We start from the raw sequence: 14,758 nt of genomic DNA, 5'->3' as shown, positions 1-14,758 counted from the left end.
AGACCCCATCCTCCAGCCGACCATTGGTGCCAATCATTATATTTTAACAGCTTGTTTGCTCGCTTGTTTTACAAATTGAAATCGCCAACGAAAATGTTACAATAAATTTAAATAAACACAAGCATTTTGCCGACAACGACGATTGGCGATTGGGGAATACTTGGTGCCGTTTGTTGTCCGTCCGTTTGTCCGTTCGTCTGTCCGTCCGTCCTGCCTGGTTTTATTTCAACCAGACCAGACCAGACCGCTGTATCCCGAACCTAATCGCTGCGTTTAATTTACTTAAATTATACTAATGATCTTGAGCTGCCCCGGGTCCCAATCCCCAGAGCAGAGCCACTCGAGCCTCTCGAGCCTCACAACTCGGAGTCATTTGTTTTGGCTCGTTTATGGGGGAAGGCGGCTCAATTGATTTGGCCAAAGCCAAAGCAGCCGCCAAAGAGAGCCGACAACCGGAGACCACAAAACCAGGAGATGTCCAAGTCCAAGTCGCAGTACCAAAGACCAATCCGATCCGATCCAATCCCCCGAGCTAGTGCGAATCCGAGTGTTGCGAGTGTTGCGAGTGTCGCTAGATATGGCCTGACATTTAGATGAAGTGTCTGTGAATCTGAGCCGAGTCGGCGGCCTCTCGATTTCCAGCTGCGTTGGCCCGGCCAAGCTGCTCTTTTGGCCATCTAAATGTCGTCGTGTAATTCCATTCATAAACAAAACTTTAATTTTATTGCACACTGGTGAAATAATTTATGTAAAACAGGGATTTTTAACTGGATTATAAAACTAACTTAACATTCACTTTTTATATTCAAATTAAATTTCAAATATTATTGATGTTGTTAAAAATAAATTTTAATTTATACTTTTAAGATAAAAAATTATTAAATTAAGGATTCAGTCCGCATAAAGGTATATTATTATTTTATTTTAAGAATATTTGTTTATTTAATCTTAAATGGCTATTGATAAGTATCTTAATTCCGAAATTACTTAAAAAGTCTCGAAAGTAAGTAGTGAAAAATAGTCCTAATCTTTCATAATTTATTTCACCTGCTTTTTAAGCAATATATTTTAGACAAAAAATATTTTAAGATAAAATCGTAATATTAAATTTATAATTTAAAGGTCTTTAATTTTTTTTAAATATTTATTTTAAAAAGGATTTTTATTTTACCAGTGCACTTTTAAGTTGACATAGTCTGAATGCTGGATAATGTGAAGGCGTTGGCTTCGTTTGGATGCTAGTTGGTTTCCACTGCCTGGCTGGCATCAAAAACGATTATCATAGACCTCGAAATGGCTCAATTAGTTCTCATGGAGCCCCGAGAATTGAACTCCCCGCGGCTTCTCTGTGCGAAAGTTTATTGATTGGCACTGCATACCTGTTGAGTTGTAGTTTCTGCATAACTCAAAGTTGTTTTCCAGCTGCAGGAGAAACTTTTGTGCATTTTTTTCGGGGCTAAACACACAAGAGGGAGCATTTTCCCCCACTCACTTTCAACATTCCGAGGACATTAAAATCCGATTCCATGGGAGCTAAGTATGCCACATACTAAGCCATGCCATTGACACCCATGCGATTGTTGTTAATTAATTAAAAAGAAACACTCATAGACGATTGCGTTGACAAGATAAAATGGTAAAGCCACACACAGATTCAGGCGAATAAAATAATACAAATAAAAATGGCAAAACACTCGCCTGCAAGCCGAATGCAATAAATTGTGACAAAAAACAAAAAATCGGCTTCAAAATCTATATATTGGCTGTGGCAGTGGCGTCAAGGTGCGACATTGACCCTGGTGTTCCACTGGATTTGTATTATGCTTTTGTGTTTCTCGACTTTGAAAGTCTTTGTGTGTGGCACAAATCTAAAACAACAAAGCTGCAAAAAAAAATTATAACGTTATCGGTTCAACTGCAATAATGCATTGCATTTAAAAGTGCATAAAATGTTTACTGGAGTTGGAGTTTTCGGTTTTCCACGCCACGACAAATGAACTACACTGGACTACAAAAATACATTACAATGTTGGGGCGATACTATAATTCAACATTTATTAAAGAACTAGTAATCTAGTTTTCTATTTGGAATTATTTTAGAATTTACGTATATTTTTTAAATTTCTATGTCAAACCATTTTTGCCTTCGTTTGATCTTCCCATTTAAAAAAGGGCTATTTTATAGTAATTTAGATTAAAACGTAAATGTGTTGTTTATAAGAATTTCATAACTTACTAATAATCTTCTTTGTGTTCTTAAAATTCTTTACAAATACAACTTTTATTTTTAAGAAAATATTTTTAAAAGAATTTTGTTACTAAAAAATAAATTATTTATTTTACTCAATTTTTTGTATTAAAAAAAATTCTAAAAATGTACTTTGCTAACCAGTTTTATCAGGCAGTCAGGGCCAAACTTAACCTTGCTAAAGCAGTTATTCTTGCCGTTGCTGTTGTATGTTGCTGGTGCCGCCGATGTTGTTGTTGCAGCTGCAGGCAATGCCACTTGCAACAACAGCAACTATATAGAACACAGCTGTGCAAAGCAAAAAAATAATAAAAAAAAGAAGAAAAAATGATAGCAAAGTATTGGTACTTGAAGAAAAAAAATGTAGAAACAATTATTGCCATTAGCAAATTGGAAATATTTTCTGCTGTTCGAATTGGCGGTGGCTTTTTTTCTCACGGCTCTAGGAAAATACTTTGCTTTCACCAGACTAAGAAAAAAATCATATTTTGCCAATTGGTTTGTCAATAAGCACAATTGAAATCAGCGATCATCTACGTAATTAGCCAGCAGCGAAGAGAAAAGAACCACCAGGCCAGCAAAGCCTGCAAAGTGGTGCTAAAACTCGCGAGGGCGAGAAGAAATGTAATTTGTTTTCACACAACATAATCAACATGATAACCCCGGCCGAAAACGTCTTTAGATTGAGTCTAATGATGATAAACGCTTTTACTGTGAGGTAACTACAGACTCCTGACACCGACGCAAGAAACTCTGTGGGATGGGATCCACAGGCACCACCGAAAGATGCAGATAGGGGGGAGTACGAATGGCTGACTGGCTGGCTGGGCCAATAATAAGTCAACATTCCAAGGCGTGTTAAGAGATGCTCGATTAAATGCCTCAATTGTGGCTCATATTGAACACCAACGGGCAATGGGCAATGGGCAACAGACAGTCTGAGCCAAAAGTCGACGATCCGGGCAACATCGACACCACACACCACCTGTCTGCAAAATACAAAAATATATAAAAAAAATCAAAAAAATAAAAAAGAGTGGAAGAAGCAGCGGCAGCAAATAGCACGCCCCCACCAACGGTCAACTTGCAACCTGGTGGGGCACTCCACTCGGTGGTGCAGGCGGTGGTGCCGTGCTTTTCTGGCCTGCCTGACTTTTAGCACCGCCGAGGACTGGGCGAAATCGTTTAGTGTCGTACCTAACTAAGAAAACGTATTTTCAATATCGAAATTATTATTATTAGCTGACAGCAAATCGCAGTTTTCAGTTTTCAACTGACTTTCCGCAGTTGTGTTGCCAGTTGTTTGCCGGCTCATGTTGTAATAAATGGACAGGACTCGAGTACCAGCACTCTCTGTGTATACACTTTGTATGATATGCGAGTGCTGAGGGTAGGGTTCCCTACATTTTGGAATTTTTATCGGGTCAATTGCCAAATTGGGTAAATGGAATCCTTAAAACTTAGGATCGAACAAATTTTTAATAGAGTATTTAATAGCTCAAAGAGAATTGAGATCGTTTTCTAATTAATATATGTTTTCTATCGGTGTTTAAAATAGGATACTTCTATCAAAGGAAAATTTTAGGAAATGGAAGAAAAGTAAACTAAAAATACTAAATGGTGATCAAATATTAAAAATAATTAAATATTATAAAAACCAAATTTAAATGATGTTCATGTATTTATAAGATAAGTAGATAATAAATCATTTAATATTTTTTTCAATTAAATAATTTTATATTATTATTTAAAAGGTATTTAAATAAATCGAAAATATGTATTTATTTTAATTAATGTATTTAAAAGTTCGACTTCAACAAGCTAATAAAATAGCAAGTAAGCGTTTTTCACATTTAATAGGTAAATTCTCAACTTACTAAGAAACTAGACAACTAAAGATATTATTAAACAATAATTGCCTTGTTTTTATAGCTTTTAATTTAATTATATGCCTTATAAAGGGTATCCACATTACCACCACGTTGGAATTCACTGAAAAGCACCGACTGCCATCAATTTTGCGCTCGTCCCTGGCTATCGGAGACTTTGGGGCCGGCTTCTAAAGGTGAGAAACTGGCCATATTGCTGGCGGGTGTAAGGCTGCACCCTGGTAACACACACACACACACACAACCGCCCGTAACCCAGGTAACATGGGACCACAGAGCCAGGCCGGCACAATTATATGCCATTTGGCTAAAGAAAAAAAAAACTTTCAATAAAAATAATCATATCCAAATGAAATTTATGCACAACTAAGCAGGTGTTTAGTGACGAGTCAAGCGGTGGGTTCAGTGGTTTCGATTTTGGATTTTCGGCCAAAGGTGAAAAGCGCAGACTCCCTCGCGGAGTTCCAGCGGTGGAAATTCGTTACAGTTGTCGATTCATCAAACAAGATAATCCCGATGGTTAAACACAAAAATAACAAGGCGAGCTGTGATAAGCAACGCCGTTGTATCGAATTACCGATCTTCCAATTAACTGGCCAATAATGCGGCGTGGACCTTTTAATTTCTTTCAAATAACTGCCAACTCACGCACTGCCCACTAGCCACTAGGAAATTTTCATTGGCCATTGCAACCGCACCGAACAATAGACACATTTTGTAAGCAACAACGGGGGGCTAATCAACTTCAAACGAGAACAATTGCGCCGAGTCGGTTTTTTGACAGGATCGATGGGAATTGCAAGTGGTTGTTGGCCAGTTGGAAGGGGGCAATTCATATATAGGGAACGGAACCCGCCTCAAACGATGCAAAATGATTGAATCCAATAATAAATACAAAACAGTGCTTAGATTGCTTAACGGATATCGCTGCGGAAAATTTAAATTCGATTCGATTGTTAGGAAATTTGTAATATATTCATATATTTTAGTTATGAGAAAAATTATTACTTCATGTAATAGGATGTCAGCAAAAAAAGTATTAAGATTAAAAATTAAATAAAAATACGTTTTATGTATACATTTGAGTATTAAATAAATTCCTAGTAAATAATACAAATTCATTAAAAGGCACTATCAAATCTGGTTTTAAATTGCGTGTCAGAACAGATTGGTTTAATCTGAAATCTCAAAAATGTGCATTAATTTGAAAGAATTTTAAATGAATGCAAGGGGTCATAAGGCAAGATAATAAAAATAGCGGCTAAGCAAACATTGAATATTTATAGATTAGGCATTATAATATGAAATTACTAACATATTTAAATATAATACAATAAGGAAATATATGATAATTAATACAAAAAAAACCGTATTTATTATCATTATTATGTTAAGTACCTACAATTAATCCTTTATTGCTAGCTAATCAACAATAAGGAACCAAACAAATTGCACAATTCTAGATCAAAGCGATCAAGTACTCGTACTTTGAAGGGAGGATTGAACAGAGCTGAATGACTACCGAGAACCCATTTCCATTTCCATCGATGCAAAATGATTGAACTCAATATGGGACTGGCACTTAACATCCATCAAAACACTAAACGAGGAGTATTTAGAACGGCGGCAGCGACCAGTTGTTGCCGGTTGCACATGCAACATGTTGCCGGTTGACATATGAGCAGCAGCAGCGGCTGAAAAAGAAGAAAGGAACTTTTGCCGCCACACCAAAGTCCGGTGTTTTACCGAAGAGAGAGCGGCTACTACACAGAAATCGCCGGACTGAAGACCTAACAAGCCGAAGAAGCCGGCCCAGAATTATGTAACAACCATCGCACTGGCAGTGGCCTGCAAATTTGCAAGTCAAGAGTCCAAGAGTCACTGGAGATGTCACTCTGCGCGGATGGACAACTCGGCGGACAGATGAGCAAAGCGGCCGCCGCCTGGACTTCCTTCTGGGTTGCTCGTTTCGCTTTGGCTGTTGAACTTAATCCCAGCATGATGGTGCAACATTCGACGTTGTCCTGGCAAGGTTGTTATGGACGCACCACCACCGCCGCCGCTTGTTTGTTTGTGGTGGCAAACACAGGTGTTTATTGGACTTCGGCTGGATTAAACAGTTAGAAAAGCAGCACTTGTCGAACGAAAAACCACCGAAGATGATCTCACGACGCGACAAATTGCTGCAGCAGCCGTGGGAGCAACTGCGGTACGCCCAGCACCGCGAGAAGGTCATGTCCGCCCGCCCGGCCATCGACACCCACACGCCCCGCGCCCACGAGCACGTGCAGCGCAAGTGGAAGAAGCAGCAGGTCGAGCGGGAGCGCCAGCAGCAGATCGAGCGGGAGAACCTGCGGCTCCTCCAGAAACTGGGCGACATCATGCGCACCAAGCGCATCAACAACCTCTGGCTGGAGCCGCGGCCCAAGTGAGTAGGCTGTAGACTCTTTTCATTTTAGATTCTTTACATTATTAATACATTTACCTAACAATCTTTTAAAAATATTATTTTTAACATCTTTTATTTTACTTACATTATTAAAGGATTATCAGATTTATAGATGCCAATTTGAGGCCATAGTAAATGAACTATTTATAATGCCCCCTAATTTGTTCACCCTAGCAACATATTTCGAATTGTAACCAATCAGACACATTTTTAATTACTTATTGCTGTTTGGTTTTTCGAACTACTATTTATACGTTCTCTGGATTCAATGGATTTAATTAAAATGTTGACTCTTTCTCGGATTTTCCAGCAATTTAATACTAAACTTACTTCATCATTATATAACTATTTTTTAAAAAATAACTACATAAAGGATTAATATGCTATTCATAACATTCATTAAAATGGCTGATCAGAATATATTGGCTACTTTTGTTTTATATCCCACATTAGTATTGTTCTCATAATTAATTAAGTTATCATCATTTTCCTTTTTTTGATATTTTTTACACTTATTTAACTGTAAAATAATCTAAATAAATATCTAAACTTTAAAAAATCTGTATCTCCGAAGCTAACCAACAGTCTTTTTTATCCTTATGTCAGTTTTCTGAATCGCGAGAAGCTCTTTCCCACCCGCCCGTACTCGAGTCTCCCGGAAATCGTCACCATTTACGGGAAACAACCGCCGGGACCGCTCATCTACGGCATGCTGCCCAAACCAACGGTGGTGGGTCGGTGTCCCACCTGCAGCGGCAATCCGGAACGCACCGAGGTGGCCATTCCCGAGCAGCGGACTCCCTGGGCGCCGGAACGGAAGTCCTGGAACCGAAAGACCCAGGAGCAAGAGAAGCAGCGGCGTTGCTACCACTGCGGATTCGTAAGGACCAGCGAACGCAAGTTCTTCGAGGAATTCTCCTACTCTTACTCCTACGACGAATGATGAAGCTCGTGGTTTGTGGGTCAAATAAAAAGAAATTCAAGTTTATTCATCAGGCCTTGGGTATATTCGGTGGCAGGGTGGCAAAGGTGAGGAAGCCCGTGTGGCCGGGCAGCGTTTGGGGATTGCTGGAGGTCAGGTACTTCTTCACCTCCTTGGACGCCTTGCTTTCCTCAACATTGGTGGTCGCTTCATCGGTTTTGGGCAGTTTAAGGAACTCCAGATCGATGACGGGCAGCGTGCGGGTCTTGACCACATTCTCCTGCTGCAAAACCTCCAGGGAGACAATCTCGTTGAAGCCCAGCTTGGTCAGCTCCTGGATGCAGCGCTGCGACTGCTCAATGCAGGGCGAAAACGAACAAAAGCGGCCGCCTGTGGAAAAAGGGAAGGGAAATCAGGTTTACAGAGGGTTTTGCTTAGATTATAAATAAATATAATATGTATAAAATATATTTTTAAATATTTAAATTTGCAACTTTGTATTTCCAACCTCAACTTTCCCTAACTGCCTTTTAAGATGTTGTTCCAATGCAGCAGTACCCTAGCTCCGGTCCAAAACCTGCTGAACAATTGAAGTTCCCATCCGCCTAATGACAAACTCACCCGGTCAGCCTGCCTTGGCCGCATCAAGTGTCAAAAGCGGGCTCATTCAATGTCAAACACGGTGAAATGGCAGCCCGACTGACTAGCTGACTGGATCTTTGGCTCGCTGGATGGATAACTGACTGACTGACCGACAGTGTTGGGGTATATAGGTATTGTAGAATATATTTTCTTGACTAGGTACATTAAAAACTCTTTTGGAATATCTGTCTTCCTTAAAAATAAAGAATGTAAATCCTTTTTTTATAAATGACTTAAAAAAAATGGTAAATAAGTTATTGAAAGCAGGGCATGTTCCATTAAATAATATATAAATAAATAAATAAATTTGATAAAAAGTACCAAAAATTGGGTTTAATTGAAATACAAATTACTGACCGACAGTGTTGGGTTATATAGGTATTTTTGAATATTTTTTCCTAATTAGGTACATTAAAATCTCTTTTGGAATACCTGTCTTCCTTAAAAATAAAGAATATAAATCTTTTTCTAATAAATGACTTAAAAAAATGGTACAAAATTATTGAAAGGGGCATGTTCAGTTAAATAATATTCTAAATAATATTTTTTAGGTATTTCTAAGTATTAATAAATAAGTAAAATAAATAATGATAAAAAGTACCAAAAAATTGGGTTTAATTGAAATACACATTTTTTTATGGATTTTGAACTAGGGAGTACCACGAATTCAGATTTTTTCTGTGTTCTAACCGATTTTCTGGTCTTTCTTACGTACTTCCCTAGGTACCCAGGATATTGTACCTAACCCAGCTATACCCAACATGTACCCTGTCACCACTAGCAACCCGACATATCCGCCTGATTGCCGGATTGCCTGTGGCCGCAAAAGGGCGCTGACAACTAGTTGTCAACGCGATGTTGGCCACTCACCGGACAGCTTCAACGCCTTGAAGGCGTGCGGCACGGCGAGATCGGGTGCGGGCAGATCCAAGAAGACCGCATCGGCCTTTCCGTCGAGCTCCTCGCCGAAGCCCAGATTGCAGACATCCCGATGGTAGACGGTGACAAAGTCGGCGATTCCGTGTCGCCGGAACTCGTCGCGTGCCTGATCCGCTCGAGCCTCGTGGAAATCGAAGGTGTGCAGGTGGCCGGTGGGTTTCAGGGCCCTCAGGAAGTAATGGGATAGGGAACCCGATCCTGTGCCCGATTCAATGACCACCGCACCGGGATGAACCTCCAGCTGATGGATTATCATGCTGATATCCGGGGTGTAGATAATCTGGGTGCGATGAGGAAGCGTTTGGGTCCACAATTCCGGCGTGGGCTGAAGGACATGGGCCCAACCCTTGGAGAGCTCCACTTTGCTTCCATACTCCACGCCTATTATATCTGTAATATGGATTTCTTATAGAACAAGTTCAGAAACTGGGAATCTTTAAACTCACTTTCCACTTTTAGCGATCCATAGTTTGTCTGAAAGATGTGCGGTATCGTTTCCCCCTTTTTATTGACTATTTCGGGAACCGCTTCGATGGCATGCATGGAACTAACACTCAAGTATAGGATAACCACATCGCCCTTCTCTATGTGGCTCTTGGGTTTCAGAAAACTCATGTTTTTAGTCAAAAACTAAAGAAACTCGCGTTTATTTACAAAATAAGCGCGTGTTTAACGATTAGAGATGGTAGTTCCGCACAATCAACAGGCTATCGATATGTTTTACTAGGGCTGCAAAATGTTTGATTTTTAATTGGGCTTATAATTGCAATTAATTAGTTTTAAGTTTTAGAAGATTTACTCAAAAACTAATCTATTTTAAACCAGTTTTTGTTTTTATGGTCAAGTAAAAACTAATAGTGATGAATGTTTCTACGAGTATCGATAGTTTTTAATAATAATCGCTTTATGCCCCAGCTCTAGCTTCTCTTCTTCCTTCTTTTGATTTCCGGAAAGGTCTGTTTTTTAATTTTTATAGCTATTTTGATGGCAAAAAGCTTGTACAAAGCTGCAGAAATATGAAAACTATGCACCGACAAACCACTTATGCTATTATCTCTTTGTTTTTTGGTATTTTCCATGATTTGTTTGGGAAAAATGAATGTTCTGGATGATAATATGGAACCAGTAGCCTGAAAATGGTGCAGCGTTTGACTCTGAGGCGACGTCTGTCGTACAACACCCGCTCCAACAAGAGGCGCATGTGAGTATCGTATATTATAATAGATTGCCAGAGTTACTAAAGGATATATCCCATTTTCTATATAGTGTGCGCACTCCCGGAGGCCGTCTGGTGTACCAGTACGTGAAGAAGAACCCCACTGTTCCACGCTGCGGTCAGTGCAAGGAGAAGCTCCACGGCATCACGCCCTCGAGGCCCAGCGAGCGTCCCAGGATGTCCAAGCGGCTGAAGACCGTTTCCAGGACCTACGGCGGAGTCCTGTGCCACGGCTGCCTGCGCGAGCGCATCGTTCGCGCCTTCCTCATCGAGGAGCAGAAGATCGTCAAGGCGCTGAAGAGCCAGCGCGAGGCGCTGGTCAAGCCCGTCAAGAAGGTGGTGGAGAAGAAGCCGGCGAAGGCCAAGGCGGCCGCCAAGAAGCCAGTGGGCAAGTCCGCCGGCGGAAAGCCCGGAGCCAAGGTCGCCGGCAAGAAGCCCGCCCCCAAGGGAGTCGTCAAGTCCAAGAAGTAAACCAACTAAACAAAGGGATCTGATTTTTGACTACTTTTTGTAATAAAGAAACTACAAACTGGACTGGTTAACACTACGTTTTAATCGGCAATTAAGAGTGATTCAAACTATCAAGTTTAACTTTGTTTCGAACTTGGTAATACTGCAGTAGATAGCTAAAAACTCAATTTTTTTCAATAGAAATTTTAAAATTTTAGGAAATATCAAAAGGGCGATTTTTTATACAAATATTTAAGAAAATCTGAAAGAAAAACTAAAAACTAGCCTATGCTAAATCGGTTTTATTAGATACATTTCCGCACCGATTGCTTTTATTTATAGATTAATTAATAGGATTTTTAAGTTAATAATAAACCTTCTAATTTCTCTGCAATTTTTAATTTTTCAAAAATCTTATATATTTTTATACAAATATTGAAGAAAATCTGAAAGATAAAAACTAAAATTAACCCATGCTAAATCGGTTTTATTAGAAATTGTTTACACAATAAATTTCTGCATCGATTGCTTATATTTTTAGACTAATTAATAGTATTTTTAACTTAATAATAGGCTTTTTATATTCCTTGTAGCTTTAATTTTTTAATAATCACATTTGTTTTTGTAAACAGCTGTTTTTGAGGTAAACAAGCGGCATTTGCTTCTTCTTCTTCATTTACCTTTGCCATTCACTTTCTCCGCTGACATGTCACTGCAAATTGGTTAAAAACATTTTATGATGCCTCAAATATCTTATAAACTAAATGAATCGTAAGTTTAAATATAATTTAACATAAAATCTACATAAATTAAGCAATATTTTATCTACCAGCACAATAAGAGTGCCGTTTGAGACGCCACGCCTTGCGGAGATTGCCTACCGAGTGCTGAATGTCGACCAAGAACCCCGTCGGAATTTCGTGCAGAAAACTTTGAGTTTGGATGGCGATGTCCTGGTCGTCCACTTCCAAGCCGACCAAGTGAAGAGCCTGCGCACCGCCATTACCTCGTTTTTCGAGGGTCTGCTCCTCTGCCAGGACACCATCAAGGAGTTTGGCGGGGATTCCCAGGAGGAGAAGCCAATCCCCGAGAGAAACGAAGCAGAAAACGATGCCGGAACACAGTCCGGCTCCGACTCCGCATAGGGCCATCTATGGATTCGCCTTCTATATGCTGTTCACCGTCCTGTTCTTCGTCTACGTGGCTTGGGCCCTGCTGCCTTTGGAATTTGGCCTGCATTCCTATCTGCCCGATAAATATTTCGCTGTATTTGTGCCCTTTTTGGTGCTGGTCTTCGCCTGGTTCTTTGCCTTCCTCATCTACCCAGCTATTAATCTCTCCATGACCGTGGATGTGGATTCCATAGCCTCTATAGTCGATCCCAAATTGGTTTTGCCTAAGGGCACTGAGTTCACCTCCTGGTCGCAGTTGCAGGGAGGCAGGAAAAACCAGGATAGCACCTCTAAAAAGTCCTCTCCAGTCCATTGCAACCTTTGCAGGACCTTCCATCAACCGGTGACAAGGGAACCCATAGCACCACTGCGTTTTCTGGACCTCCAGGAAGTAAATACAGCGTATTACAATTAAATAACTAACAGGTTTCTGCTTTTAATATTCCAAAAGAAGTCTATTTTCTTCGCACGGTGGTCCAGCCATCCTCGGGCTCCACGAATTCCTGGGCCTGCTGCTTGCGGGTCTGCGAACGGGTCATCCGCCCACTGCTAGAAGGAGCATCATCCTCTTCCATTTCATCATCATCCTCCTCGTCATCGTCGTCCATATCCTCATCGGAGGAGGAATCCCCATCAATAGGAGTATAAGTGATCTTCACATCCGGACGCAGCCACTCTTTGCCCGCAGGAAGCTTACTCAATTCAGCCTCGATCTGTGGATACTGATTCTGCTGGGCGAGGAGCTTGTAGCGCAGCAGATTGCGGCAAATCTCCGGAATGGAGTCGTCGTCGCAGAGGGTATTGAACTCCTGGTCCATCAGCTCCTCCACCACCTCCTGCAGCTCACCCTGGGTGATGTTTTCATTGGATACACAGTATTGATAGGTGTAGTCCATGATTTCTATGGCCACCTAAGCAGAGCATCAAGATTAGGTTAGAAGGGAGGCAATGTAAGGGGTATGTATGAACCCACCTGCTGGCCATTGCGTCCGCCCATGCCATGCTCCACTGCCAGACGGAGATCCTGCCAGTGGTTGAAGATCTTCTCCACAATCAGGCGGAAATTCTTTTGGAAATCGGTTTGTTGTGCGGCTGCCATGCTGTTTGGAGTAGAGACATTCACAGGGAGTAACTAACAACAGGTTTTGCCATTCAAAGGAAATCAAGAATAGATTAATGTATTTTTGAAAAAAATTATAATAATAAGGGTTTTACTTTTTTAAGATCTTTAATTTTTTAGTTTAAAATAGTAATACATTTTTTATTTTAATTTTTTTAGTGATAAAACTAGTGTTGCAAAACGTTTACACTGCCATTCCCAAAGAACCGCCAACATTGCGCCAAAAACTTTACCAAAATAAACAAATAATATCCAAAAACCATGTCGGATATAGAAGATGTGCCCGAAACCCAGCTGGAAAACGATGTGTGCGATGGAGCCGGATTGGAGGAGGAAGATGACGATGATATGGAACAGATCACGGCTCAAAAGGTGAGAAAACCCCTCAGGGAAACCTTCAAAACCCCAAGAACTAATCCCTTCCAAAGGTTCTAGAGATCCTAGAAACAGCCTGGATCAACGAGATGTGCGCTCCCGAGATCCTGCCCAGCCAGACGGACATGCTGGAGCTGATGGTCTCCCAGGTGGCCCACATGGAGGAGCAGATGCGCGACCTGGACAAGAACGACTTCCGGGCGGTGGTGCACTCGATGGAACTGGAGAGGGTGCGCTACATAATGGCTAGCTATCTGCGGTGTCGCCTCCAGAAGATCGAGACCTTCACGCAGCACATCCTCAACCAGGAGGCGAGTCGCGAGACGGATGACAAGCGCCTCTCGCCCGAGGAGACCAAGTTCGCCCAGGAGTTTGCCGCCAATGTGGATGAGTACTTCCACAAGGTGGCCACCCAATATATGCCCAATCAGCAGAGAGGAGAGGCCGAGCAGAGGATCGTGACCCCCAATCTGATGAGCCATGTCTTCCTCAAGGCAAATGTGGCGGGTAAATGGTCCCTTGCCATCTTAATTAAGATAAAAATACTTATATATTACCCCTTTTAGTGCCCGCCGTGATCGTGGGCGTCGATGACGAGGAGGTGGACATGGCCGCCGGTTCCCAGCACATTATTCCCTACCAACTGGTGGCCGACTTGATACAGAACAACCAGGCGCAGCTAATTTAATAGGCTTACTTAGCAGGTAATATACGTAATAATAAAAAGTAATTAAAAACAAATGCTGTTGGTAGAACATTTTTTAACTTATCATAAGCAAAATCTGAAAATCTCGAAAGTTCCGTCAGGTGTGTAAAATTTGTTGAGTTCTGCTCCACAAAACAATTTTTTAAAATTAAAAGTAGACTAAAAGAATTAAAAAACAATCATTAATATCAATCATGAATATCATCATAAAAAACCATCATAACAATCATTAATTTGGAGTTAGAACAGAAAAAATAAACAAATAAATTTAAGAAATGTGTATTGTTAAAATTCCCTACATATTTTCATATTTAATCTAGACGAACGATGAGTTACAAAAACTCTTAATTTCAAAGGGTACAAAATAAATCAAAAATGGTTGAAAGATAAATAATTAAACAAAATCTTTAAATGCAATAATAATATTATTACACATAGAAAAAAACCGAACAATATGGAACGGATACTGTTTAATTTTTCCATAACAAAATGGTACAATTTCATATCAATATAGTACAAAATCATATGTTCGGAATTATCAATTTGATAGTATTTTCTGACTTTTTTTCTCTGTGTAATAAACCAAAAACCGGAAGCAAATTGCACAAAATGTGCCATTCAAATAAAAGC

The 14,758-nt window shown here is 40.4% G+C and overlaps 7 protein-coding genes across 7 annotated transcripts; 5 read left to right on the top strand and 2 right to left on the bottom strand.

The window, feature by feature from the left end:
* The first annotated feature begins 5,447 nt into the window (after positions 1-5,447).
* On the top strand, positions 5,448-7,555 carry LOC108067052 (uncharacterized). Its single transcript, XM_017155873.3, has 2 exons — positions 5,448-6,565; positions 7,193-7,555. Exons 1-2 carry the CDS (start codon positions 6,297-6,299, stop codon positions 7,527-7,529), a joined length of 606 nt encoding a protein of 201 aa, XP_017011362.1. The 5' UTR covers positions 5,448-6,296; the 3' UTR covers positions 7,530-7,555.
* On the bottom strand, positions 7,542-9,765 carry Trmt61 (tRNA methyltransferase 61). The gene is made up of 3 exons (XM_017155872.3): positions 9,536-9,765; positions 9,021-9,479; positions 7,542-7,898 (listed from the first exon to the last, which is right to left on the bottom strand). Exons 1-3 carry the CDS (start codon positions 9,702-9,704, stop codon positions 7,579-7,581), a joined length of 948 nt encoding a protein of 315 aa, XP_017011361.1. The 5' UTR covers positions 9,705-9,765; the 3' UTR covers positions 7,542-7,578.
* Positions 9,766-10,218: 453 nt separating this feature from the next.
* On the top strand, positions 10,219-10,839 carry RpL34a (Ribosomal protein L34a). Its single transcript, XM_017155868.3, has 2 exons — positions 10,219-10,290; positions 10,356-10,839. The coding sequence occupies exons 1-2, from the start codon at positions 10,226-10,228 to the stop codon at positions 10,774-10,776; spliced, it is 486 nt and encodes a 161-aa protein (XP_017011357.1). The 5' UTR covers positions 10,219-10,225; the 3' UTR covers positions 10,777-10,839.
* A 608-nt stretch (positions 10,840-11,447) lies between these two features.
* Positions 11,448-11,900, top strand: Tcs6 (Threonyl-carbamoyl synthesis 6). The gene is made up of 2 exons (XM_070217573.1): positions 11,448-11,526; positions 11,588-11,900. The coding sequence occupies exons 1-2, from the start codon at positions 11,492-11,494 to the stop codon at positions 11,898-11,900; spliced, it is 348 nt and encodes a 115-aa protein (XP_070073674.1). The 5' UTR covers positions 11,448-11,491.
* Positions 11,866-12,350, top strand: PIG-P (phosphatidylinositol glycan anchor biosynthesis class P). The gene has a single exon (XM_017155920.3). It carries the CDS (start codon positions 11,866-11,868, stop codon positions 12,340-12,342), a length of 477 nt encoding a protein of 158 aa, XP_017011409.2. The 3' UTR covers positions 12,343-12,350.
* LOC108067085 (pre-rRNA-processing protein TSR2 homolog) lies at positions 12,333-13,061 on the bottom strand. The gene is made up of 2 exons (XM_017155919.3): positions 12,901-13,061; positions 12,333-12,838 (listed from the first exon to the last, which is right to left on the bottom strand). The coding sequence occupies exons 1-2, from the start codon at positions 13,024-13,026 to the stop codon at positions 12,383-12,385; spliced, it is 582 nt and encodes a 193-aa protein (XP_017011408.2). The 5' UTR covers positions 13,027-13,061; the 3' UTR covers positions 12,333-12,382.
* Positions 13,062-13,237: 176 nt separating this feature from the next.
* Sld5 (DNA replication complex GINS protein Sld5) lies at positions 13,238-14,205 on the top strand. Its single transcript, XM_017155918.3, has 3 exons — positions 13,238-13,419; positions 13,476-13,929; positions 13,989-14,205. The coding sequence occupies exons 1-3, from the start codon at positions 13,309-13,311 to the stop codon at positions 14,108-14,110; spliced, it is 687 nt and encodes a 228-aa protein (XP_017011407.3). The 5' UTR covers positions 13,238-13,308; the 3' UTR covers positions 14,111-14,205.
* Positions 14,206-14,758: the final 553 nt, after the last annotated feature.

The sequence above is a fragment of the Drosophila takahashii genome, chromosome 3R (genome assembly GCF_030179915.1).
Source record: "Drosophila takahashii strain IR98-3 E-12201 chromosome 3R, DtakHiC1v2, whole genome shotgun sequence".
NCBI classification, from domain to species: domain Eukaryota; kingdom Metazoa; phylum Arthropoda; class Insecta; order Diptera; family Drosophilidae; genus Drosophila; species Drosophila takahashii.
This window is presented reverse-complemented; position numbering and strand designations above follow the sequence as displayed.